This window comes from Mustela nivalis (genome assembly GCF_964662115.1).
Source record: "Mustela nivalis genome assembly, chromosome: 1".
NCBI lineage: Eukaryota > Metazoa > Chordata > Mammalia > Carnivora > Mustelidae > Mustela > Mustela nivalis.
In genome coordinates this window covers 150,114,587-150,140,919 of record NC_139020.1, presented here as the reverse complement: position 1 = coordinate 150,140,919, position 26,333 = coordinate 150,114,587, and the positions used below count along the sequence as shown (strand labels likewise).

The window sequence follows — 26,333 nt, the reverse complement described above, 5'->3', positions numbered from 1 at the left end:
TGATGTCATGTGCAGACAGTGTTGGGAACTACCAGCTTAAGCTAAGCCTCAGGATAAGGAAGATGCGGGCAAGGGGAAGGACACAGGAAGAGGAGACAGTGTGTGGGATGCTGAGAAGGGGCCCCAGTACCTCAATACAGACAGTGCATGGCAGGGAACTGAAGGCGGACAGGAACCAGACTAAACGCGCCTGACATGCACATTTGTGGGCCTGGACTTCACACCAAGAGCTGTGGAGAGCAACTTACATGGAAGGTCATGTGAAAGTGTGTGTTTTCAAATGTCGTACACTCTGGCCTTTTCCTGGAGCAGCAAAAGGAAGCAGAGTCATGGACCGTGGTGGCGGCAGTGAAGTGGGCAGGGGACAGGAGGAACCCCCAGGACCAAGGGGTGGTGGTTAGATGTAGGACACAGGGGCTAACCTGAAGAGGCTCCTGCTGGTCTCAGGTGGAAAAACTGGGGGCATTTAAAGATTTTTTTTTTTTTAATTTATTTGACAGTGATCACAAGTAGGCAGAGAGGCAGGCAGAGAGAGAGAGAGAGAGAGGGAAGCAGGCTCCCCATGGAGCAGAGAGCCCGACGCGGGACTCGATCCCAGGACCCTGAGATCATGACCTGAGCCGAAGGCAGCGGCTTAACCCACTGAGCCACCCAGGCGCCAACTGGGGGCATTTAAAAAAGGAGAGAGACTTAAAAGAGGAAATTGAAGGGGAAATTAAAGACAGCACAGATATTAACCCCTGTGAGTTACAGGTACATGATTCCTTGGCTCATGTCAGCCTCTTAAAAATGGAACAAGCAGACATTATGTCCCTCATGCTGTGATTCAACAGGAAGTACAGCCCCACCTAGAAGCAGTCCTTGTTACTGAACTTGAACCTCAACTGAACCTCAGTCTACCAATAGCTCAAGGAAGTAAAATATGCCAAATCCAAAATGTGGGATGCTCTAGAAGTCCAATGATAGAGTTGCTTCAATAGACAGATGGCATTAAAATCAGACAAAATAAAGAGAATATTGTTAGAAAATAAAAGAGAACTTGAGAGGCATAATGACCTAATGCAACATGGGAATCTGGTTTGGATCCTGATTCTAATGAACTGCAAAAAAATCCAATGTTGAGACACGGAAAGTCTGAACAGAGACCAGGCATGTGGTGGAATTAAAAGAATTACTGTTCATTCTGTTGGCTAAAACAAAAGCATGCTGATTACACAAAAGAAAAACTTCTCATCAGACATACATACAGAAGTTTTTCTGGGTGGAAGGACACAAACTCTGAGGTTACTACAGATGAAAAAGAAAAAGAGCAAATTAAAGAGCACACGGAGCCAAGCTGATCACTGTGGAACCTGATATGGACACAAGATATTCTCTGTTCACTTGTGTGTTTTAATTGCCACACTGTTAAAAAACCAAATCGCACCTCAAAATAAAGCCTTTTTCTTGGTTCTAAGAAAAACAAAAGCATATGTTCATGAAAAGATGTGTAACACATGTTCACAGCAGCTTCATTCATAATTGCCTAAAACCAGAAGTAAGCAAATATCCATCAGCAGGAGGGAGGAACGCAGCTTGGTGTGCTCATACAATAGTGTGCTCAGCAATAAAGCAGAATGATGGGTACGGCCAATAATACAGATAAATCTCAAAACTGTCATGCTGAGTTTGAGCCCTACACAAAAGGTTCATACTGTATGAGCCCACTTATATGAAGTTCTAGAACAGGCAAATCTAATCTATGCTGGGAAAAAAATCAGGGGTAGTTGCTGGCTTTGGGCAGGAGAGGCACGGACTGCTTGGTAAGGAACATGAGGGAACTTCCACTTCCTGGGGTAATGGTAAGCTAGCTGAATATGGATTTCAGATTACACAGGGTGTGCATTTCTCAATACTCATCAAAGGGTACCCTTAGATTTGTATATTTCATTGTCTGTAAAGTTCACCTTAAAGGGAGAAAAAGAGCTATAAACAATATTCACCTCTAATTAATGATACACGACACGCTTGGAGTGGAAAGTACACTGATGCCTGCCACTTATTTTGGAACGCATCTAAAAAATAAGATGGATTGATGGGTGGATGAATGGAGGGATAGATTGACAGTAATATGTTAATGGTAGAATCTGGATGGTAAGCATAAAATTCCTTCAACTCTATGTGTGACAATTTTCCTAATAAAATGTTGACAAAATTTTAAAAAGAGGGGGTTGGAGAAAGGAGTTCAAAAGATACAAACTTCCAGCTAAAAGATAAATAAACACTAGAAACAAAATGTACAACATTGGTGACTACAGTTGACATTGCTGTGTGATATACAAGAAAGCTGTTAAGAGGGTAAATCCTAGGGGTGCCTGGGTGGCTCAGCTGGTTGAATGTCCAACTCTTGATTTTGGCTCAGGCCGTAATATTGGGGTCCTGGTATTGAGCTCCATAAGGCTCGGCACTAAGCACGGAATCTGCTTGTCCCACTCATCTCCCTATCCCCCCAAAATAAATAAAATTTTTAAAATATTTTATTTATTTGAGAGCGAGTGAGCATGTGCATGAGTGGGGGAGAGGGGGAAGCAGGCTCCCCACTGAGCAAGGAGCCCGATGTGGGGCTCGACCCCAGAACCCTGAGATCACGACCTGAGCCAAAACCAAGAGTAGGCTGCTTAACTGACTGAGCCACCCAGGCACTCTTTATAACCAATAAAATCTTAGATTTAAAAAAAAAAAAAAAAAAAAAGGAGGGTAAATCCTACAAAATCTATGGCAAGGAGAAAACTTTTTCCTTTCTTCCTTTTTTCTTTCTTTCCTTTCCATTGTGTCTGGCATGAGAAGACTGACATTAGCTACTGTGGCGATCAAGTATATGTAAGTAAAATCATGCTATACACCTTGAACTTATACAGTGAGGAGAGTCATTTGTCAGTAAAACTGGAAAAATACATATAAATAAAACTAAAAAGGCGCCCTGATGAAGGGCGCCTGGGTGGCACTGTGGGTTGAGTGAGAGACTTCATTTGGCTCCGGGCATGATTTCAGGATCATGAGATCGAGCCCTGGGTCAGGCTCCATGCCCAGCACGTGTCTGCTTAAGATTCTCTCCCTTTCTCTCTGCCCCTTCCCCTGCTTGTGCCTGTGCTCGGGCGAACGCTCTCTCCAAACAAATAAATAAATCTTTAAAAAAGAGTGTCCTGATGAAATAAATGCTGGTTTCTGCGGTAAAAGCCTTGACCGTGAGTGGGACGTAGGTGCGCACACGTGCATGATGGAGCACGACGCGGCTTCTGAGACTGATGAGATGCTCCTGCCCTTGCAGAAAGATCTTCCATACATCAAGAGTAAAAAGAGAAGGCTGAGAAGGGCTTTTTTTTTTTTTTAAAGATTTTATTTATTTATGTGACAGAGATCACAAGTAGGCAGAGAGGCAGGCAGAGAGAGAGGGGGGAAGCAGGCTCCCCGCTGAGCAGAGAACCCAACATGGGGCTCTATCCAGGACCCTGAGATCATGACCTGAGCTGAAGGCAGAGGCTTTAACCCACTGAGCCACCCAGGCACCCCAAGAAGGGCTCTTTTAAAGCATACCTATGTCAGCTGCAGCCCGTGGCCAGTCGTGTGTGAGCTCAGTATGCTCTGTGCTGACAGTGTCTCAGCTCAGACCCACACCCTGGCGCTTTGTGCCTTCCTGCCCTGAAACAGAAACCTGCTCGTCCAGGGATGCAGGAGTGGTGGGGCGCCCATGCTCCTAGGGCCAACCCTCAGCCAATGGGGTGGACAGCTGCATCTTGTAGGTGGACAATGCTGGAGATGTTCTGTGTACCTTCCAGGAGATGCTGACAGAACCCTGGCCCTACTGCCCACAGCGAGAACCACAACACATCCTTATACAGACCTGTTTCTTCCCACCTGTGCTTCACGTCTGCATTCTCAGATCACTTCTCAGATCACCTGCACTCAAGCCCTTGCTTCACGTTTTGCTTCTAAAGAACCCAAATTAAGGCAATGGTACCAGGATTGGCCTCAAGAGCAGATCCTCAGGCTGTGAACCTAGACCTGGATCTCTTACATCTGTGAGACAGCCATAAGAACCCTACAGGCTGGTGTTAAGTGGGTGGGGACACCCCACATTATGCAAATACGAATTCTAGGTCCTCACCTGTGCTGGATTGAGAGAAGCCACAGGCGGAGCAGGAGGAGTTGGCATCTGCATTAGCTCTACCCCTGGAATGGCGCGGGGTGGTGGGAGGTACTGGTAATTAAAGGATTGTGAGGTTGGCTGATTTTTATTCACAGTTGGGGGCTTTGAAGAAAGATTGCCAGATGGGATCAACATCCACAGCAGGCATTCTGTGATGCCAGAGGCTTCTGTGGCCATTGTTCAAGAGACTATTGTCTCCAGCTAGAAGGGTAAGGCTCAGGACTTAGCCATGTGGGCATACTGGGAGAGGACCTTAAGGGACAGACCGTAAGGCCGGCTAGAGGGAAGTTTACTCTCAGAGTGCACTGTTCCATGACTTGTGAGTTACCATCTAGATAAAGGTAACCTAGTTGCGACGCTGTTGGAATCTGGATCCTTGGAACCTGGGCATGATGCTGGCCTACGGGAAAAGAAGTGGACATGCCAGGATGGGCTTGGCATCCTGAGGAACTGTGAGATGCCTCAAAGAGATGAGAATGTGGCTGACCAGACAACCCACCATCTGACTATATCCCCAAGGACAGGCTAGAGTACACTCCCACCAGGAAGGAACGCCATGCTGAGGAGGGCCCTGGTACCCCTGAGAAACCCAGTAAGGGACCACATAAGCACCACAATGACCAGCTAGGCGAGAATGCAACAGACCACAGCACTTCCAGTGGGTGGGACGATTGTGCTAGGGTGCTGCCTGACGTGTCTAACAAGGAAAAAAAAAAAAATCAAGAGGGGTGCCTGGGTGGCTCAGTGGGTTAAATCCTCTGCCTTCAGCTCAAGTCATGATCCCAGGGTCCTGGGATCGAGTCCTGCATCCGGCTCTCTGCTCAGCGGGGAGCCTGCTTCTACCTCTCTCTCTGCCTGACTCTGTGCCTACTTGTGATCTCTGTCTGTCAAATAAATAAATAAAATCTTAAAAAAAAAAAAATCAAGAACTCCTGAGCAAAAGGCTGACATCAGCCACTGCAAAGGAAAGTTGTGATTCCTTCCTCCAGTTCCCAGCTCTGGGGCAGCCTCTCCAACAAATGCCAATTGACTGAAGGGAGGGTTGCATGGATCTCTCAAGGAAGAACCCTGTGATGCCTTCCCCATTAGGACTTGGGTACCTGGGGAAAATGGCCTTCTGGGGATGGCTGGATACACCTAAGCGGACATACCAGGTGTCCCGAAATGTGATGGCAGTTACCGCTCTTTAGGAGACTGGGGAGAAAGGGAGCCACGGCCCACCCAGGCCCTTCTACATGGGTCCAACAAGGAGCGCCTATCCTACAGTGATTTCCCTGGTCCTGAGTGCAAACTGGGATGACTTTACTTAACAGACCCTGAACCCCCACCACAAGTCAGAGGCATTATGCAGGGAAGAGCCAAGTGGAAAACCCAGGGTTTGAGTTTGTGGCTAATGTTCTACTCTTTTCAAAACTCTCAGTAGAAAGGATCAAGAGTGGTTTGTTTGTAAATGGGCAGGATAGCAGTACACATTCTCTCTCTAGTCCCAGCCCCCCTCCCCCACTGCCCCACTCTCTCCCACGAGAGACCCCGGTCATCAGCACATCTCATGGGATGTCACGCTGGTCTGACAGATAAACATGAGACCCAAGGAACTGTGACAAGTCCCTGAAACTGAGGCTTGGAAGAGTAGCTCACAGTGGAGTGATGGGGACAGCCACAGAAGCCACATCACCTAAGAGACAGCTTCCAAATGGTGGCTGTCATGGCCAAGGTAAATAGGGAAAATCCACTTCAAAGCTCCAAAGTGACTCCTCTCAACATTGAAAGACCTGAGGGGATCTAGTCTAAAAGGGCCGGCCTCCTTAACATCTTTGGGCTGTGGTACCTCTGACAGAAGTAATGGCGGGGGAGAAGGAAAGGGGAAAACTGCCTTCAGAGCTTAGTCCCCCCCAAATACAAAAGAACAAAAAATATGACCTGTGGTCAGATTCCACGCCTTCTAAATTAATTGGCACGGGAACGGAATACTGAAGAGCTATCATTTTATTTCACACGTGCAGGGGTGTTGCAGCATCAGTGTTTACAATGCATGAGGTCACAGAAACTTAGAAAAGAAAAAGCAATTGCAAGCAAGGCAAACGACACACCTTCCCAAGACCCCTGTGTATAATGCATATAATACTGGAGAAAAAAGACAGCAGTACAGACAAAATACCCTTGAACCATTTATACAGCAGAGACCTAATACTGTCTGACATAACATTTTGAAAGTTATTCTGTTTAGATTATTTCAGTGGTAAATAAGCATCTCTTTAAGAAAACTCAACACAACACCAATATTTATGTCACCAGGAAAGGTGAACATCGCCCAGGTTTTCTAATACTCAGGACTAAAAACCATTATATTAGCATTACATTATGCACATTCCTCAATACAAAGAAAAACAAGGTGCTCAGTGACGTCACAAGTTAGGGGTCATGTTGACCATTCGGAAACACTACATCTTCCAGCCCTTCAGTATGACCCTAGTAAAGCACCTGTTCAATGGATCTGTAACCCCAGCACCCTGTATGGCCTTTCACTCACCCCCGGGGCCCAAGAGCCTGGAGAATTCCTGACAGGAGGTGCTCAGCTCTGCAGTGGCACAGACCCAACGTCCCTAGGCTGCTAATGCCCTAGGGTTGAGGGACAAGGGATGAAGGGGAGTGGAGAAGATGGTGACAGAAGGGTATAGATACACATGGGCTTCCCAGACCCCTCAGCTCACAGAACAGGAAGACAGAGGGGTATTTCCGATGATTATACAACAAACTTTGATTGTGCCAGAGCTAACAGCCTTTCAAACAGCCAGGTGTCAGGGAAGCAGCAGACATGAGACAGGCTGAAGCAAACAGCCACAGGGAAGAGTGACAATCAATGCAGATCCGAAGGAAGTTGTGGATGACCCGCTCTGGCTTATGCGTCCTATTTTTTATCAGTGTTGTTATGTATGTTTGCCTCTCTGGTTCCGCAAAGATTTTTGTTCAGTGTTCCAAGAGATAGCAGATGAAGAGCGTCAATGATAATGGAACACAAATTACAACGGGAGAGAAAGGAAAATGGCAGAATGGAGGAGAAATGAACACAGCTTGGGACCAGCTCCCCAAATCCTCCAGGACTCACAGGCAGTTACAGATTTAATTCTGCCTCTTCAGCTCAGAGAAAAGGTAAGTACATAGTCTTAAAAATAATAATAATAAAAATGAGTCTTAAAATTATAAAACAGTTCTTCAAAGTTAATATCAGACCTAAGTTTCTTTCCACACAGGAAAGAATCATTTCAGGTGAATTTGAAAGACTATTTTGATGATATTTAGCCTAAGGATAAAAATGTATCTTAAGCTGCATTCAGGTCAAACAAATGAACAAACAAAACTGTATCCAGTAAATTTCATCCTAGTAATAATAGTTTATTGCTATTTTGAATCCATTAATATATGTAGGTAGAATAAAGTAAATAAATAATTACATTGGTTGTTAGGAACCAAAATTTTCAGTGTAAAATGGAAACAAACATAAAATCAAAGAAAGTTAAGTAAAAACCCTGTAACCAGGGTTCTGTGAGAAATCTCTGTACCTTCCATTCAAGTCTGCTGTGTTCTAAAAAATAAAGTTTATTTTTCAAAAAAACTCTTAACTTGACATTTAAATTGGAAATTCTAATATAGTTTCTTTCTTTCTAAAAAAAATATTTATTTCCTAGCAATAAACACTGAAACGACTTAGAAATGACACTAGCTCCTCTAGCACTTAAATTATGGTCTCTAAGTATTTCCCACTAAAAGGAACCAGAGCTCCTTCAGGAAATTACTTAGTCCAAGTCTAGGCCAAAATATGTACAAAATAACCCTAAAACTATCAAAAACCATTACGGTCACAACAAAATGATAGAGAAGCAGGGCCCCAACTGCTCAAAGGTGGGAGATTTTGAGCATCAAAAGATTTATCACGCAGGGGTGTGTGCCTGGGGGGCTCAGTCAGTTAGCCATCTGCCTTCAGCTCAGATCATGATCTCAGAGTCCTGGTATCAAGCCTGGCACAGGGCTCTCTGCTTGCTGGGGTGTCTGTTTCTCCCTCTCACGCCCTCTGTTTGATCTCTCTCTCTCTCTCAAATAAATAAATAAATCTAAAAAAAAAAAAATTATCACTTCAGTAGACTGAAGCACATCAGATATAAGAAAAGAGCCAAATTCATGTTACTTCCTCCCACCCCAAAAAGCTTACTGGACATCCTTGGGGTATGCTGGTGCATCAACTCTTTATTCTGACAATTGATGAATAAAAGGGAAGAGTCCAGCATCCGTCTTGCCTTTGTTATACCCTTTTTCACAGTAACCAGTTGATGAGGAGAGTTCTTTGTAAAAGAACCATAGTTAGTAAATACAGAAGAAATTATGCAATTAAAAAATCACTATTTTGGGAGCTGATGGCAGGATTATATTTCTGAGTACTCCAAAAACTCCTTCAGAATTCAGAACAGAGATAAAAGATACACCATCATTTCTTGAATATATAAAAGGTAATTAACTATTCCTGGAAAGCCTTTTTAGTACTCCGGCTCCCTAAATTCTATAATAAATGTAGCAAACTTTAAAAAAAAAAGGCATAATCATCAATGACTGCTGAAACATTACACGAAAGGATGATGAGTGGGCGCCTGGGTGGTTCAGTGGATTAAAACCTCTGCCTTGGGTTCAGGTCATGATCCCAGGGTCCTGGGATTGAGCCCGGCATTGGGCTCTCTGCTCAGCAGGGAGCCTGCTTCCCCCCCACCCCCAACCTACCTCTCTGCCTACTTGTGATCTCTGTCAAATAAACAAATAAAATCTTAAAAAAAAAAAAAAAGATGATGAGGAACTTTCTAGTGGACAGATCAAGTTGACAACACTAGACCCGTGGGTCAGTGTTAGCATCACTGAAAGCAATGAAGTCTTCCTGCCCAAAAAAGAAAAATGGTGAACCTGAAACTATCCAGCCTCTAGCTATAACTTTTACAGATCTCTATCTCTACTAGCTCACTGACAACATGAGGGATAATATAACACATTAACCACCACAATTCCGAAATGTAGGAAATACTAAGATAACTTGAACAAATAGATGACATAAAGAGGAAAGATGTTTTCTAGACTTAGATTTAAGAAATATATCATATAGAGTATATGGGTTTTACTTTTAGGTCCTGATTTAAACAAAGGAACTATAAGAGACATAATTCCTCAAGAAAACAAAGAACAAACTAAACCCAAAGCTAGCAGAAAGAAGGAAATAATAAAAATCAGAGCAGAGATAAATGAAAGACAGAACAACAACAACAACAAAAAATAATAGGAAAGAAAAAAAATCAATGAAACTGAGAATTGGGTTTTTCTTTAAAGATCAACAAAACTGACAAAGCTTTAGCTAGATGAACTAATTAAGAGAGAAGACTCAATAAAATCAGAAATGAAAAAGGAGATATTACAACTGATGCCACAGAAATAAACAAGATTACAAGATACTACTATGAACAATTGTATGCCAATAAACTGGGTAATCTAGAACAAATGAAAAAATTCCTAGAAACATAAAACTACCAAGACTAAATCATGAAGGAATAGAAAATCTGAGAAGACCGATCACTGGAAAGAAAATAATCAGTAACTGAAAATCACAGAAAAACCTAGGACCAGAAGACTTCACTAAGGAATTCTACCAAACATTTAAAGAAGAATTAACACCAGTTTTCCTGAAACTTTGCCAAAAAGATGGAAGAGGAGAAATGCTTCTAAACTCATTCTATGAGGCTAACATTACCTTAATACCTAAGCAAGACAAGACATAACAAGAAAACTACAGGCCAATTATGTCTGATGAATATTGACACAACTATCCTCAACAAAGTACCAGCAAACTGAATTCAACAACACATTAAAGGGATAGTACTCCATGACCAAGTGAGATTTATTCCTGTAACGCAAGGATAGTTCAACATATAAAATCAGTAATTATAATACACCATGTTAACAGAATAAAGGACAAAAACCACATGCCCATCTTAATTGAGGCAGAAAACAGATTTGACAAGGTTCAACACTCAATAACAATACAGTACAACACTCAACAAACTAGGACTAGAAGAAATCACCTCAACATAATAAAGACCATATATGAAAGTCCACAGTTAACATCATACTCAATGATGAAAGACCACGAGCTTTTCCTCTATGATCAGAAATATGGCAAGAATGCCCGCTCTTACCACCTCTATTCAGCGTAGTTTTGGAAGTCTTAGCCAGAGCAACAAAGCAAGAAAAAGAAATAAAAGATACCAAATACCAAAAATTGCTATGACTAATAAACAAATTTAGCAAAACTGCAGAACACAAAATCAACATATAAAAATCAGCTGCATTTCTATACACTGACAATAAATAATCTAAAAAGGAAAGTAAGAAAACAGTTTCATTTACAATAGCATCAAAAAGAATAAAAATACTTACTAAACCTAACCAAGGAGATGGTTAGGTTTAGCCACCCAAGCACCTGGGTGGCTCAGTGGGTTAAAGCCTCTGCCTTCGGATCTGGTCATGGTCTCAGGGTCCTGGAATCGAGCCCCGTATGGGGCTCTCTGCTCAGCGGGGAACCTGCTTCCTCCTCTCTCTCTGCCTGCTTCTCTGACTACTTGTAATCTCTATCAAATAAATAAATAAAATCTTTAAAAAAATTCCACTGCATTTTTTTGCAGAAATAGAAAAATTCATATGGAATTTCAAGGAACCCCAAGTACCCAAGATGATCTTGAAAAAGAACAAAGTTGGAAGACTCACAATTCCTGATTCCAAAAAAATCACAAGCCTACAGTAACCAATACAGTGCAGTATTGGCATAAAAACAGACATATGTGAAATATACTGTCATATATTTCAGCATTAACTTATTAAGATTTTATAACAAGTTTCTCACGAAACCTAGACCCAAAGTACAGCTGCTGTTAATTTTTAAAAAGCATTATGCTTCATTTTGAGTTTAACAAATTAAAAGAAAAACTGAAAGGAAACTGAAAGACTTCCCAAGCTTCCAGTGTATGTTCCTCACCACCTCCCCCAGCCACACATGAACATGAAAGAAGGTGAGTGATCGAGGAAGAGGGAACAGGAGCAAAGGGTGCCGCGGAGAGTGGCCCACCAGGGCCACATCTGCACAGTAAGGGAGCAGCTTCCGCTGGGAACAATTCCACCTCACCACGGGATCTAAACCATGCAGGAAAAGGTGCTGCTCAGTCTTACCAGGACACACAGGATGGACCTGTCTTACTTCTGGGAGTTGAAAACAATCAGGCAAGCAAGGACTTCAGAACAAGAGTGAGGGTACACAAGACCGCAAAATGACAGTACTTGGGAGAAAGAGGAGACAAAGATGCAAGATAAACAGTAAAGAAGGAAGCTAATCTCAGGCAGCTCAGAACACAGATGAAGAATATCCAGAAAGGTCAACCGCCACCAGCGGCACCTAAGGCTGGAAGATAAATGGCAGCAAGGAGTCTGGTGAAATCTAAGCAACAGAGAGCTGGAAAGTCCACTGGAATGATCCAGAAAACGGGATCAGGTCACAAGGGAGGGAGGAGAGGGTTCGGAAACTTACTCCTGGCTGCAGGACGATTAAGCACAAGGGGATACAAACAAAGAAACCGCTGAAATCCCAATGCAAAGACTGATTTTAAATTTGCCTGGAAGGCTCACTGTTAGTACCTCGTCTGCCTGCCAACGAGAAAGGGTCTCCAGGAGCACCTAGGATTCTGTTACACACCAGGAAGACAGGAGGAAAATATAAGGAACTCCCTGAGGCCACAGTGTGTGCAAGGATACTGTAGCACAGGCCAAGAAAAACAGACCCCCAGCAGGTGCTGCCTTGACACCTCACTGGACCCTAGCCATAGGCAGCATTCCCCAGGCTCGGCCACTCCATTCGTTCCCTGGGCACCCCCTGCCCAGCACAGCTGGCCCCCATGATGGTTAAATATTAACGCCACCAAGCGCTTCCGGTGCGCCTGGGCCACAGGTACCTCACTCCACATCTTAATACCAACCTGGTGGAAAAATACTGAGGTAGACAGAATTATTCTCATTTTAGGGTGAGGGAAAGTGAGGCTTGGTGAGGTCAAGTCATTCCCCTAATGCTACCTGACCAAAGAGCAGCAGGATGAGCTTCTCCAGGCCGAGTGGGGTTTTTGTTCCCTGTTGGAGAGACTCTTGGTTACAAAAAGTCAGTGCTGAGCCGAGGTCCCTGGGCTTCTCAGTGAGGCCTTTTCCTACAGGAGAGCTTACTGACTGCTACCTCAGGGCTGAAGGGTCTCTTGCCTCTGGCACAAGAGGCTTGGCCATCAGGGAGCGGGTCACTCCAGGGTCCAGAGCCCAGCAGCATGGCGCTATGGTTCTATGTCCAGGCCCTAGGACAACGCTGATGGGGTCAGAACAGGGTGAGAGATGGACAGGAGGGTGCTGGCGTGGAAGCCACCCAGCAGGGAAGACGTCCCAGCAGTCCACAGCCAGGGCCCACGGGGAGGGAAGGTCTCCCAGCCCTGCAAGAGTACAAAACTGTGCCCCTTCCCCCAGCAAACTCAACTTCCCCTGGTAGAGAGCGTGCCTCGGCATCTCACAAAATGCAGACTCAAATCTGGGAGGTGGGAGGGGGTCTACTTTCTCGACTCTTCTGCCAATGTCACAGCCAGCCTACGCTGAACCAAGCCAAACCCCTTCCAGGCCGAGAGACCCTCAGGTTCTCGAGCCCTGTTCATTCTCTTGGCACAGCAGCATGTGTTTGAGCTCTGCACTCACTGGTCTCAGATGCCGCTCCTTAAGCACCAGACCGTGGACAGGGAGGCAGAAGGCCTGGCTTTCGGCCAAGGGTCCCCTCCATACCCTGTCATGTTGCCAGCGCCCTGTTTCTCTCTGCCTCATTTTTCCCACCTTCGAGGAGGGAAAGGTAGCCTATCCCTAATTACCTCGCCCAAGTACGGGATTAAAGGAGCCCAGGGAGGCAAACCCCCTCTGAATCCCTAAGCAGCAGTGCATTACCAATGCCTACAACTGTGCTTCTGTTTCTTTCCAGCCCAAGGCCCAGAAGCACAAGCGATAAAAGAGCAGCACACGAGCCCAGAACAGCCAGAGCCCTGCGTCCCCGAGGGTTTGGCTGATGCCCTCAATAAAGGGGACAGAACCAAGAGGGAAAAGGAAACATTCTTCCCCAGCAGCCAGATGGGGCCTCCCTCCTGCCTGCTCTCCCAGATCTGCTCTACCCTTTCCCCAGAAAGCTCTGGATCACTGATCCTGAAAACTGCCTAAGTCCTAAAGGGGTTTTAAAAACGCCAGTGTTCCTCTCTGTTCTGCTTTCTAGAGGTATCCCTTTCAAGCAGCCCCACGTTTCCATTCAGCCTTCTGAGCTCTGCAGAGGAGGAGAGCTTACTTCCCATCATCTGGAAAATAGATGCTTGTCCTTACATGTGACTTGAGTAGTCTCACAGATACATATAAAGAAGCCACTGGCCACCTACAAAGTAAGCCAGCCTGGACTTGACAGGCAGCCCCAGCACAAACCACTGTTCAAGCCAGGCTTGTGACCGAGCATGTATTGGCAGGGCTGGGCAGGAGAGGCTGGAGGGGGGGAAAGCAGGCAACCCACTCTAAGGAGGGATAGATGGTGAAGGGCAAGGGCACCAAAAAGCTGTGAGGCCGGACAGATTCAGGGAGCCCGCCTCAGGATAAGCTCTGTAATCTCCGCCCGGCTACCCAGTCTCATGGGTATCCCATAGTAGGCCGTGCCTGGGCTGACATATACAAATGTAGTCTGGGCCACTTGGTAGAGGCCAGCAAAGAAGGGGTTCAAGAGATAGGCAGCCACGTTCAAGGGGAAGATCTGCCCAGCATGCGTGTGCCCAGAGAGAATCAGGTTAATATCTGGCCGAGCCTGCAGGGCTCTCTTGGCAGCCAGCGGCTGGTGAGCTAGCAAGATGGTGGTGTGGTCTGGGCTGCAGCCCCCCAGGGCCTTGACGAGATCCATGCCGTGGCCGGAGTAGTGCAGGATGTCTGCTTCGATATCGTCCACCCCAGCCAAGCAGATCCAGTCCTCCCCCTCACCACCCCCATGCTGGGCCCCTGTGGCGGAGATCTTCACGTTCTCGTTGTGAAGGGGCTTGACGTTCAGGGATTCCAGCAGCGCAAACCAGTTGCTGACGTCTGACGTGTAGTACTCGTGATTCCCCGTGACGAAGTAGGTGCCGAGGTGGGAGTGGAGCTGACCCAAAGGAGCCACGGCTGTGCGGAGGACGGAGGCTTCCGAATCACAGAGGTCACCCACGATCACTGTGACGTCTGGTTCCAGCATGTTCACCATGCTCACAAACATCTCCATCTTGGTCCTGCCCACTGTGGGGCCCAAGTGAATGTCTGAGAGGAGCACGATCTTGAGGCTGTCCATCGAGGGAGGCAGCTGATGGATGGGCACCTCCACGGTTTTCACAGCTGGAGGCTGAGCGGCATTCAGGAGCCCAGCCACGCTGAGCACGGCAGTCACTGCCACGGCCAGGGCCGGCCTGACCGCCAGCTTCCTTGTCTTGTCAAGGCTGCCCACAACCCTACCACTGCGCCACGCCAAGAGCTGGCAGGCCTGCTCCATGCCACTGAGGGTACAGAGAAAGAAGACCATGATGATGTAGGCCCCGAGGCAGGAGTAGGCTGCCAAGGAAAAGAGATAGGGCTCCTCTGCCACTAAAAAGAGCATGGTGAAGAAACTGGAATGGGCCAGGGCGAGAAATGCCCCAACAGCCATCTTCCAAAGCTGAAAACAGGTGGACTCTGCGGCAGGGGAGTGGCTGAGGTTGCTGACTGCGCTACGCCAGATGTAGAGGGAGCCAATGAGCATGAGCGAGTTGGCAAACAGGGCCAGCTGCAGGCGGAACAGCCAACGCCAGGCCCTGAGCTCAAGGCTCCCCGCCAGATAGGAGCGGGACACAATCATGGACACGAAGACCGTGCCTGCAGCCAAGGCAGCCTTTGTACCCAGGGACAGCTGCCTGAAGATCGCCATTGTCTCTGCTCCTAAGAGGGTCCCCTGCCAGTTCTGTGTGGGCGGGCTCTGGAAGGTGAGTTCCTTAGAAAGGACAGTGGCCAAGCAGAAGTTTCCAGGTCGGCTCCGCCTGCAACCAGGAACCCGCGTCAGCTTTGTGGGATATTAGAGCTTCCTTGTCCCCATTCAAAACCTGAAGGCCACTCACATCTACCCAGCCTGCCTCGAATCCAAGCCACTCAAATACCAGTTGGTTGCTACGCTTTATTATTAAAATACAAACACAGTGGATTGTAACGTGGTGGGCAGTTCTCATGTTCTTACTTACAGTTTTCTGAATATTTAAAAGTTTTTCCACAAAGCATGTCAACTTTTTTTTAATGATTAAAAAAAGTGTTATTTTAAATTAGCGGTTCTCAAAGTGTGGTCCAGGGAGACCCTTTCAGGAGGTACATTTACTCAGAATTATATTCCTAATACTACTAAGCTATAACTGCCTTTTGCATTCTCATTCTCTCATGAGTGTATGGTGGAGTTTTCCAGGGGCTCTATGACATGTGATATGGCAAAACTGAACATACCCAGGGCGCCTGGGTGGCTCAGTGGGTTGGGCCACTGCCTTCAACTCAGGTCATGATCTCGGGGGCCTGGGATCGAGTCCCGCATCGGGCTCTCTGCTCAGCGGGGAGCCTGCTTCCCTCTCTCTCTCTCTGCCTGCTTCTCCATCTACTTGTGATTTCTCTCTCTCAAATAAATAAATAAAATCTTAAAAAAAAAAAAAAAACTGAACATACCCAGCTATCATCTATTACGACAGGCGCGAAAGAGGTGTGCAAAAATGTAAAACTGTGCCACTCCTCCGGCTCAAGTTTGGGGAGAAATACTGTTATTTTTCAAGAGATATAGTTCGTTGACATGTAATGATTTATTATTTCTTAGATAAGTTAATAAATATTTTTTTAAAGTTTCTATTTTAATTTCTAGGACAGTTAAAGTCTGAGAACCGCAGTTCTACATACAAGTAAACAAGGAAACCCTGGAAAGCTAGTTTGCTGGTATCTTTCTGAAGCTCCAGGCCAGAAAGGCCACCTAGATACCTGACATAAAAATTCCTGGGGTGAAGCTGGACTCCCTGTGTAGGCTCTGGGCACCCCCCTGCAGGACGATGGGGCACAACGTTCCCCAGTGGGCTGCCCTTTCCACCAGCTCCTCAACCCCAAACCCTGATCTCTCTCCTCCCACAGTGCCACCCCCCCCATTTTCTCTGCCACTGTTCCCTGCCATGGTTCCCCAACTCCACCCCGGCTCCACCCTGGCCAGTGGTTCTCAGAGCTGGGTAGCTCTCACCCAGGGCTCCTACACACACACACACACACACACACACACACACGCACACAAAAGCAGGGAAACCAGAGATGTAGGCAGACAGAAGTTAGCACTCAATTTAAGGTGACCTTTCTCTAGAACCCCAAATTAAGCTATGTTCAGCAACTGTTTTTCAACAACTTAAGATTTCCAACCTTGATTTTAAATTAATATATGACTTCTCTTCCTAAGCACTTACCGAAAGCTTTTCATCAAGAGATGAAATTTACAAGTAAATGGGCCCAAATTTCCTCTCCTTCTATTGAAAACACGCCCTAGCATCAAGCAGCCCACCTAAACTTTGGGGGGAGCCACATTTGGTTCGCTAAACGTACGGAGGACCAGGTGCCCATTTCAATTATCTGCCCCCCCCAATCTTTCCGCGGCTGTGATGTTGACCTCCCCAGGCAGCGGTATGGAGGCCCCTCCCGCCCAGACTTTAGCTCTATTTGAGGCTATCCTCCCGCCAATCCTGCACCGCCCCCCCGGCCCCCACCTCACCTACTTGTTCGGCCGGACCTCCAGCAACGCTGGCTGCCACCTGCAGCCTATCTCTTGCCCACCCCTGGCCTGTACCGCCAAACACTGAAGATCGGGAAAATTCAAGCCAAAAACAGTAGGCAGCAGCAGGGAGTGGCGGGAAAGGGACGAAATGTTTGAAAGGAGAACCCCTCGAAGGAAATCAATCCAACATTCCCATCGCCGGGGCCTCTCCTGACCCCATTTTTCTCCTTCCGGAGCGCTCCGCAGCACCCGAACTGGGCAAGGGAGGGCGCCTCAAGCCACAGCCCAAGGCGCCCTGCAATGCCATGCGCTCCTTGGAATCTCCCTCCCGGAAAACTGCAAAGCTAGAAAGGTTTGGGCGCACCTTCTCTCACCCCGTCTTGCACCAACGGGGAAGTGGGTCCAAGCGGAAGGGGCGACCGGGGCTGAACACGCGAGCGACAGAGCTTACCGGGAAGGACGCGCGCCCCGCCCGGCCCGCCCCCGACGGGAGGGCCGGTCCACTGCCTGCGCTCCTCCAGCTGCCCGCCTGCCCCGGCACAGTCCGGGGTCCCAGGCCCACGCCCTGCAGGACCCCGGAGGGCGGCCGCAGCCCCAACCCGGTCCCTCGCCAGCCTGCCCCCTCTCAATGAACCCCCGCGCGGGGTCCCGTGGACTTACGCGCAGGCCGCACGCGGTACCCGGCAGCAGCGGCACCAGCAGTAGAGAGAGAATGCGAAACACCCCCCACAAGCCCATCCTCCGGCCTCTCCGCTCCGCAGTCGGCGCGCGGGCCAGCTGCTCCGCGTCACTTGACTGAGGACCCGTGCCCTGGCGCCGCCCCTTACCCGCCCTGCCGCCAGCCGCACAGCAGATCCGCCCCTCGCTCCGCCCCGCGACCGCAGGGCCGCGGGTGGGGGCGGGGAGGGGCCTGGGCGAGCCGGGGGGCCGCGGGCGGTCGCGTGACTCCCGGATAGCGTTATCTGGAATTTGCTTGCAGCTGCCTCGCGGCGCGACCCTTTGGACAGGCAGTCAGAAGGCCTGACTGTCAGCAGCTTGATAACGCGCCCCGGGGTTGGACTTTAACAAGGGTCGTCTTGGCTCCCCTGCTTCCTTGAGGGCACAGAAGGGGAAGTTTGAGACCAGGTACACCTAAGTGGAGGAGATAGAATGCTAGCCCTGCGTTCCCGGCTCCGCAGTGTGGCCCCTGGGACCAACTGTATACCCGGTACTTGTCAGAAATGAAAGTTCCAGGGCATCACCCAGAAAGTCTCAATCAGAAACTCTCGGAATGGGATCCAGAAATCTGCATTTTTATAAATGTTCCGGGTTATCCCAGTGCGTGCTAAAATGTGAGAACCATTGTGCTAGGTTACTGATAGTTTTAGAGGTATGGTTCAGCTGTGACAAAATCAATTTTGAATACCAACCCGCAAAGCACCCAAGTTTGCAGAATTTCTGCTTCGTGGTTGGGTTTTGAGAGGTAAAAGAAGCAACACCTCCAGCATCCTTGAAATGCAGGGAATCTGGCAAATGAGTATGAAATAGTATTATATTTTTTTACACTTGGAAAGAAAAAGGTCTCTGCAGCCTCAGTTAAGAGAATCCTTTTCGGGCTGGTTCCCCAGGAGCTCTAAAAATCCCACTTCCCTTCACTGACACTTGTAAGGGTCTCAGGTCTAATGGAAACTGAGTTTCAGAGGGAAACCACTTCTTGTTGTTGTTGTTTTCTCCAGTTTATTTACTTATTTAAAGTTTTCACTTAAATTCTAGTTAGTTAGCATAGTGTTATATTAGTTTGGGTGTGTAGTATAGTGATTCAGCACTTCATACATCACCCTGTGCTCATCCCTACAAGTGAGCTCCTAATCCCCACCTTCTCCCCTCTGGTAAGCATCAGATTGTTCTCTATAGTTAAGAGTCTGTTTCTTGCTTTGTCTCTCTTGGTTTTTTTCCCCCTTTGCTTGTTTTGTTTAATAAATTCCACATGAGTGAAATTATATATGTCTTTTCTCTGACTTATTTTGCTTACCATTATACTTTCTAGCTTCATCCATGTCTTTGCAAATGGCAAGATTTCATTCTTTACTATGGCTGAATAGTATTCATAAATATATATATATACATATATATATATTTATTTATAAATACGACCTCTTCTTTATGAATTGATGGACATTGGGCTGTTTCCACATCTTGGATTGTAAATAATGCTGTGCAAACATAAGGGTGTATGTATCCCTTTGAATCAGTGTTCTTGTATTCTTGAGTACATTCGTACATACCCAGGAATGCAGTTGCTGGATCATAAGTTAGTTCTATTTTGCTTTCTATATACATGTATATATATAAAACTCTTAAATATATACATATATTTAATTTTTCCAGCTTTATTAGTTATAACTGAGAGCACAAAATTCATTTCTTTTAAATATTTTATTTTGGGGACGCCTGGGTGGCTCAGTGGGTTAATGCCTCTGCCTTCGGCTCAGGTCATGATCCGAGGGTCCTGGGATCGAGTCCCGCATCTGGCTCTCTGTTCGGCAGGGAGCCTGCTTCCCTCTCTCTCTCTCTCTCTCTGCCTGCCTCTCCATCTACTTGTGATTTCTCTCTGTCAAATAAATAAATAAAATCTTTAAAAAAAAATATTTTATTTTGTTAATTCCTTATTTTGAAAAATAAAATGTAAGGTTAAATTATGCTATTAACAGATTCTCTCCTGAGCTAAACTTTAGTTAGGCTCCTCCTGTCCTTGCCTGGCCTGCATTGTCTGGTCTTAGCAAAGAATCCTGCTAAGTCAGTTTAGGGAAAATTCCCCAACTCTTGATACTGGATCAAGTTCCTCATCCCCTAACTTTGACTTCTAAGTCCTTGACCTGCCCTTAGCAAGAATTTTCTGTTGTAATTTTCTACCCACAACCCCCTTACTCTGCTGACCAGCTATAAATCCCCAGCTGTCCTTATCTTTGCTCTACTTAAAATTGAAACCTTAAAAAAAAAAAAAAAAAAAAAAAAAGGAAACCTATCTCTCTCCCCTATTACAACATCTTTTTTTTTTTTTAAAGGTTTTATTTATTTATGAGAGAGAAAGCACGCATGTTCGAGGGGCAGAGGGAGAAGCAGATTCCCGGCTGAGCAGGGAGCCTGACTCTTGGCTCCATCCCAGATCTCATTACCCTGAGATCATGACCTGAGCCAAACCCAGACGCTTCACACTGAACTACCCATCTGCTCCTTCCATTACAACATCCTGAAAGAAGTCTTCCTTACATTTTAACAAGTGTCAGAATAATTTTTCCTTTAACACTATTTTGTACAACGTGTGGATCCTTAAAAAAAAAAACAAACTCAATTTGGTCTTTAAATGCTGGGAGAAATGACTATAAAAGTCAAAAATAGTGGTTACTTATGGGTGGTGAGATGAGATTGGGATTCAGCCCGTGCAGGGCAGCTTCGGGGGGTTGGGAGGCAAGAGAGTTTTGTTTCTCCAACTGGTGGTTACAAGGGTTTTCTCCATAATATAACTCATTAAGTCATGTATTTTGTGTCACTTTCTGTATTTTTAAAATAAATTAAAAAGTTATATTTTACTTTAAAAAGTGTCAAAAACCTTTTCTACTATGCAACAAAATAGCTGAAGTTCCATTTGTTCATACCTTTTTCTTTTCCCGCTGGGCATTTCCTTGAGAAACTGAGAAATAGTCGCTGGCCCTCCCTTCTCAGGTTCTTCTCAGCCTAAAACACCAACTGCTTCCCCTTGTATGGTGAAGTCCTTTTCAAACTCTGCAACCCTCATCCGGTACGGAAAAGCAAGGGCTTTGGAAGCTGACACACCTGAATTAAAATTCCAGCTATGCCACTTAATATCTGTGTGACTGTGAGTACCTTAGTTAACTTCTCCAAGCCTTTAGTTCCTTCAATGGCAAATTGGTAAATCATTTTACTTCATTTGTAAAATAATATCAAACTCACTGGGTAGTTGGGGAAGTTAGCAGAGTGATGACTGGAAGACATTTGGCACATACAGAATGTTAGTAGGACAGTTGATGGAGTCAGAATTAGGCCTGTAAGTTAATTTCTTGAGTTTGATAAGGGTACAAAGTCTGAAGATTAAATAATACTTTTGTATTAATTTATTGATTTGGTTACTCGCCCTATGGTTACATAAGAGGGTGTCTTTGTTTTTAGGAAACAAAAGGGCATCGCCTTTACAACTCTCAAACAGTTCAGGAAAAAAATGAGTAGTTAGGTACATGCAAAATAATAAAACAAATACAGTAAAATGTTGACATTTGGGGACTCAACAGGAATTCTTTGGACTGCTTTTTTTTTTTTTTTGAACTTTTTTCTAAGTCTGAGTTATTGCAAAATTAAGTTAAAGATTTTTTAAAATCCTTATCACATGGCAGATCCAGTTTTTCCCACTTTCCCAGCTAATAGATCCAAAGTGATAATGTACAGCAGGCATTCTTAACTGAATTGAGGCACGGGGTTGACAAAGACCAGCCACCCAGATCTGGCCTGCTGCTTATTTTTATATGGCCTGTTTGTTCAGAATTAAGTTTATATTTTTAAATGGTTGGAGGAAAAAATCAAAAGAAGAATGGTATTTTGTGACCTTCAAAAACAACATGAGATTCTAATGTCAGGGTCCACAAATAAAATTGTATTCGAACACAGCCACTTCCTATCCTCCGCGCTTTGTGTGTAACTGCTTTTGCGTACTGGCAGAGAGGAGTCATTGATACACAGACCTCAAGGCCCACAAAACCTAAAATATTTTTTATCTGGCACTTTACAATAAAAACTTGCCCAAAGAGTATGGATTGTAGTTTGTCTCTGAGATTTGAGAACTTGCCTTTGTGTTGTAGTGGAGCTGAATGCTTTGTCATCAGCGTTTCACTTCTGCCTCATAATCCAAGTTGCATACTATTATCCACATTTCACGGAAGAGAAAACTGAGGCACAGACAAGTTAAATGACTCACCACAGAGCTAGAAGGAAATGGCGGCTCTAAAAAGTCATACTGGCTGACGTTAGAGCATGACTTATTTTTACAAAGACAGGCTTCTGCCTATACTTTATTTTTCAGTTCCTGTCCAAGTGTGCACATAGAGTTTGCTGGGGTATTGATCCCAGGACCCGGGGATCATGACCTGAGCCGAAGGCAGAGGCTTTAACCCACTGAGCCACCCAGATGCCCCTACTTTTCTAATATTTAGAAAATTCTATTAAAATTCTTGTAATTTGGGGGGCACTTGTGTAGCTCAGTCAATTAAGTGTCTACCTTTGGCTCAGGTCATGATCTCAGGATCCTGGGATCCAGCCCTGCATCAGACCCCCTGCTTAGCAGGGAGCCTGCTTCTCCCTCTGTCTGCAGCACCCCCTGCTTGTGCTCTTTCTGTCTTTGTCAAATAAATAAATAAAATCTTTAAAAAAATAATAATAAATATAATACTTATAATTTGGAATAGCTTTTAGGAGTATTAAATGATATGTGCTAAAGGCAAGGAAAAAACAAAGCCTCCACTGAAAAGACATGACACCTAAGTACAATGCATGGTCTCGGACCAAGGGGGGTGGAGGAGCACTAAACAAGACATTATTGACACAATTAACCAAAGTTGAATATAGACTATGGATTAAAATAATAATATTATATAAATATTTAAAATTCCTAATTTTGATAATGGCTATGTTCTTAGGAAATACACTGAAACGTTTAGGGGTAAAGATACATAACTTATTCTCAGATGGTAATAATAATGTGTATCTATTTATATATATAATTATATGTTATACATAATGTATACTTTACATGTCCATGATGAGAGAGCAAATAGCAAATTATGGAACAAATAAGGCAAAATGTTAACTATTGATGAATTAGGGATAGGGATTCTATGTCAGATGAATGAATTAGGTATAGGAATTCTATGTCAAAATACAAAGTTATTTAAATTCTATGTCAAAATACAAAGTTATTTAAAAAATAAAAAAATAAAGTTTCCAGCCTACAGATGTAGATATTTCTAATTTGCAGCAAATCCTTATCTTTCCCATGTCTTTAAGTTTTCTGACATAGAAAGTCCTGAGACTTGTATCCTGGGGCTGAATTGTGCAACCAGCTGGTGAGTATGGTTATGAAACAATAAAAAGATAAAATTGTGAAATAATTGGCCAACAGTTTGTCCACGGTTCCAATAAAAGTCAGCAACTGTGTATCAGGAACTGGATCATGCTATATGGCAGTCATAAGTGTTAGGATATCCTTCTCCCCATATCCCCCTCTCCCATGTCCCTTATCCTCCTTTTGGGAGTTTGAGATGTCTAGAAACAAAATGTCCCAAGTGAGACCTGACTTCAGGGGGAAAATTGATGACTTTTAAAATTTAATTTAATGTATTTATTTTGATGACTTTGTTTTAGACACTCCATTCTCCTATCCTCTTTCTGTCGCCTTACTGTCAACAGCATCTGCTTCCTCATGATGTCTCAGCTGCACTTTTTGGGGTGTTTCTTTCCCTCTCCTGTATGCTCTAAGCCTGTTGTTTCTTCTCCAGGGGCCTGAGGAGTCAACCCACTGTCTCTGATCTGTGGCTGTGTTTCATTTCTCTGAAAGATCAGAGTCATTTGCTAGCTCAGTTAAAGGTTGCAACCAGCAATGGCCAGAATGGCTGGTCTATAAAGTGTCTTACATTTTGTATTATTGCTAGAGCTGTCAACCTTTAATCAGGAGAATTTGTGTAATCTGGATTTCCAGTTTCTCTTCAAAGATCAGAAGGTCTCATGGCACCAGATCCTTGGGCCCCTTCAGGGTAACAGTAGTCAGAGATATGCATTGGGACTTTTTTTTTTTAGATTTTATTTATTTATTTGACAGAGAGAGAGAGCACAAGTAGGAAGAGTGGCATGCAGAGGGAGAGAGAGAAGCAGGCTCTCCACTGAGCAGGGAGCCTGATGCGGGGCTCAATCCCAGGACTCTGGGATCACGCCCCAAGCCAAAGACAGACGCTTAACCGACTGAGTCACGCAGGTGCCCGGCATTGGGACATTCTTTAGGCAGGGCTGGCCCCTCTAGTAGGCAACAATCTCCATATATCTGGTGCACTTCACTTTTGATATAACTGAACATCCCCATGAGGTATTTCATTTGTAATTCCTAGGTCAGAGAATATCAGTGGTTATGTGATCACGATCTATTATAACTGCTGTATCAAACCCATCTAAGTGACACCAGAGATTCACCAACCACCCGTCTCCTGAGCCCTAGGCTGCCTGCTATAGACTAGATTAGTGCCATAGACTGAACGTCGATGTTCCCACCCACCAAAGTCCTGTGTTGGAAGATATTCCATCATGTGATAGTATTGGCAGGTGGAGACTCTCGGGTCATTTGCATGATTAGATCACGAGAACAGAGCCCTTACAGAAGAGACTTCAGAGAACTCCCTGGCTCCTTGCACCATGTGAGGACGCAGTGAGCTGATGGCCATCCACGAACCAGAAAGTGGGCTCTCACCAGAACCAAATCTGCTAGCACCTTAATGTTGAATTATTCAGCCCCCAGAATTGTGAGAAATAAATTCCTGTGTTTATAAGCCACCCATTCTGTGGCATTTATTGTTATAGCAGCCAGAACAGTTTGAGATGGTTACCGGGCCCTCTTCAGGGCCCACACAGCACTCTGTCCATATCTCCACTCCAGCTCTAATGGGAGGGTCATTGAAGGCTTACTTCTCTGTCTTCTCCAGCCTTTGAGTTCTCTGAGGGAAAAGTTGCTAATCGTTTCTCTAATAGGTACCTGGCATGCAATAGTTCACTACAGGTTTATGTAACAAATAAAAAACAATAGATGTCTTATCTCTACTCAACTTGAAGTTCTTCATGGTCAAGCATGTATCTATGATTCAACTTTGCATTCCAGCACCAAGGGCAGGACCTGCTATAGAGTAGATGCTGAACGGTGCTTTGAAAGAATGAATAAATTCATGATACAAAAGAGAATTTGTCATTAAAGTCACATTGGGGAACTTTGGCTCTTAATGAGGAGACACTGTTAGACATAGGTCTGTTGAGGCTGAACGGGCCCATAAGCTGTGGTCAGCCACACAAAACTGTCCAGTTTCATTTCCTTCTACAAGTTGTGTTGAATTATTATGGGAAGCAACTGTTCCCTCCACCTCCACCTGTCCACACACAATTTCACTCCTCAAAGGCAGTGCACTGAACCTTTACTGTTCCACACTCCCTTCCCCCAGCTCTTCATACTCAAGTCCCAGGTGGCCTTTTTTCAGTCTTTCATACCCTTCATGGCTCCTCCCCTAGAGTAATCTTCTTTGGGGCTGGCGGGTTGGCTTGCAATATGTGGGAGTAGCCTGGGATCCAAGTGGCTCCCAAAGACTTCCCAAACCCCACTGTCAAAGCAGAGTGGTCTGGAAGTGGCATAGAGCTGCCGGACTTGGAGGGGATTAGGCAAGGGTAACAAGAAATGACTCCTCGATGGTGACCAACCAGGACCAAACAATGTTTCAGTAGACGTCACAGCATCCATTGGACTTAATGGGAGGCAGCCCCCAAGGGACCCGGCAAACTCCACTCCCAGCTCAGCTTTCTCCACAGCCTCCTTCTCTCCACTCAGAAGGGATAGTTCACAATTTTTTTTCAAATAACAAGTAACTGTAAAATAATATCTTAAAAAGTATATGGCATAAAAAAACAATACAGTGGGCATCCTCATAGTCATTCCCATCCCCTCATCCCCATGGGACTCTCTCCCAATTCCATGCCCTTCCTTCCACATTACAGGAAACCACTTTCCAAAGGTTTGGTTTACAGTTCCTTTCTCTGTGTGTCTGTATGAACCAGACTATATTCTTTGCATTCCTAAAGAATATTTTGTGTACGTCAGCATATTTTTAAATTCTAGACAAATAGAATAACTTTGCGTTTGTTTGTCAGAGATTGTTTAAATTGAATGTTGTAACTCTGATTCCTTCATATTCTCCTGCTATAAAATATTCTTCTATGGGCACATACTTGAAAAAAAATCTACTCTTCTGTTTATTGGATAGGTTATTTCTGCTTTCTGCTAGCTGCTGTATCTTACCAAAAACACTTATTACTTATAAAAAAAATGAAGTGGAAAAATGGACGCAACCCCAGCAAAGTAATCAAAATTCACATCGCTGATAAAGGCAGACATTGTGTTCCTTCCATGTGACAATATTGCTTCTGTGGTTTTCAAGTATGTATCTAATCCTGAGGAAACAT

At 45.1% G+C, this 26,333-nt stretch overlaps 2 protein-coding genes across 7 annotated transcripts in view; both read right to left on the bottom strand.

Moving 5' to 3' along the window:
• The window catches only part of GLB1 (galactosidase beta 1), an 80,429-nt gene extending 62,570 nt beyond the window's left edge, over window positions 1–17,859 (bottom strand). For all 3 annotated transcript variants that reach the window (XM_082726060.1, XM_082726059.1, XM_082726061.1), the window contains exon 1: window positions 17,742–17,859. In XM_082726060.1, coding sequence (XP_082582186.1) covers window positions 17,742–17,819 — 78 coding nt within the window. In that variant the 5' untranslated portion in view covers window positions 17,820–17,859. The remainder of the gene's footprint in view (window positions 1–17,741) is intronic.
• Window positions 6,155–17,886, bottom strand: TMPPE (transmembrane protein with metallophosphoesterase domain). Of its 4 annotated transcripts, none has more exons than XM_082726084.1 (2): window positions 17,742–17,886; window positions 6,155–15,342 (listed from the first exon to the last, which is right to left on the bottom strand). In XM_082726084.1, the coding sequence occupies exon 2, from the start codon at window positions 15,231–15,233 to the stop codon at window positions 13,890–13,892; it is 1,344 nt and encodes a 447-aa protein (XP_082582210.1). In that variant the 5' UTR covers window positions 15,234–15,342; window positions 17,742–17,886; the 3' UTR covers window positions 6,155–13,889. The 4 variants fall into 4 exon arrangements, with proteins under 4 accessions (XP_082582210.1, XP_082582213.1, XP_082582211.1 ...); XM_082726087.1 differs by lacking the exon at window positions 17,742–17,886 and adding an exon at window positions 17,079–17,704; XM_082726085.1 differs by lacking the exon at window positions 17,742–17,886 and adding an exon at window positions 17,083–17,704.
• Between the last annotated feature and the right edge of the window lie 8,447 nt (window positions 17,887–26,333).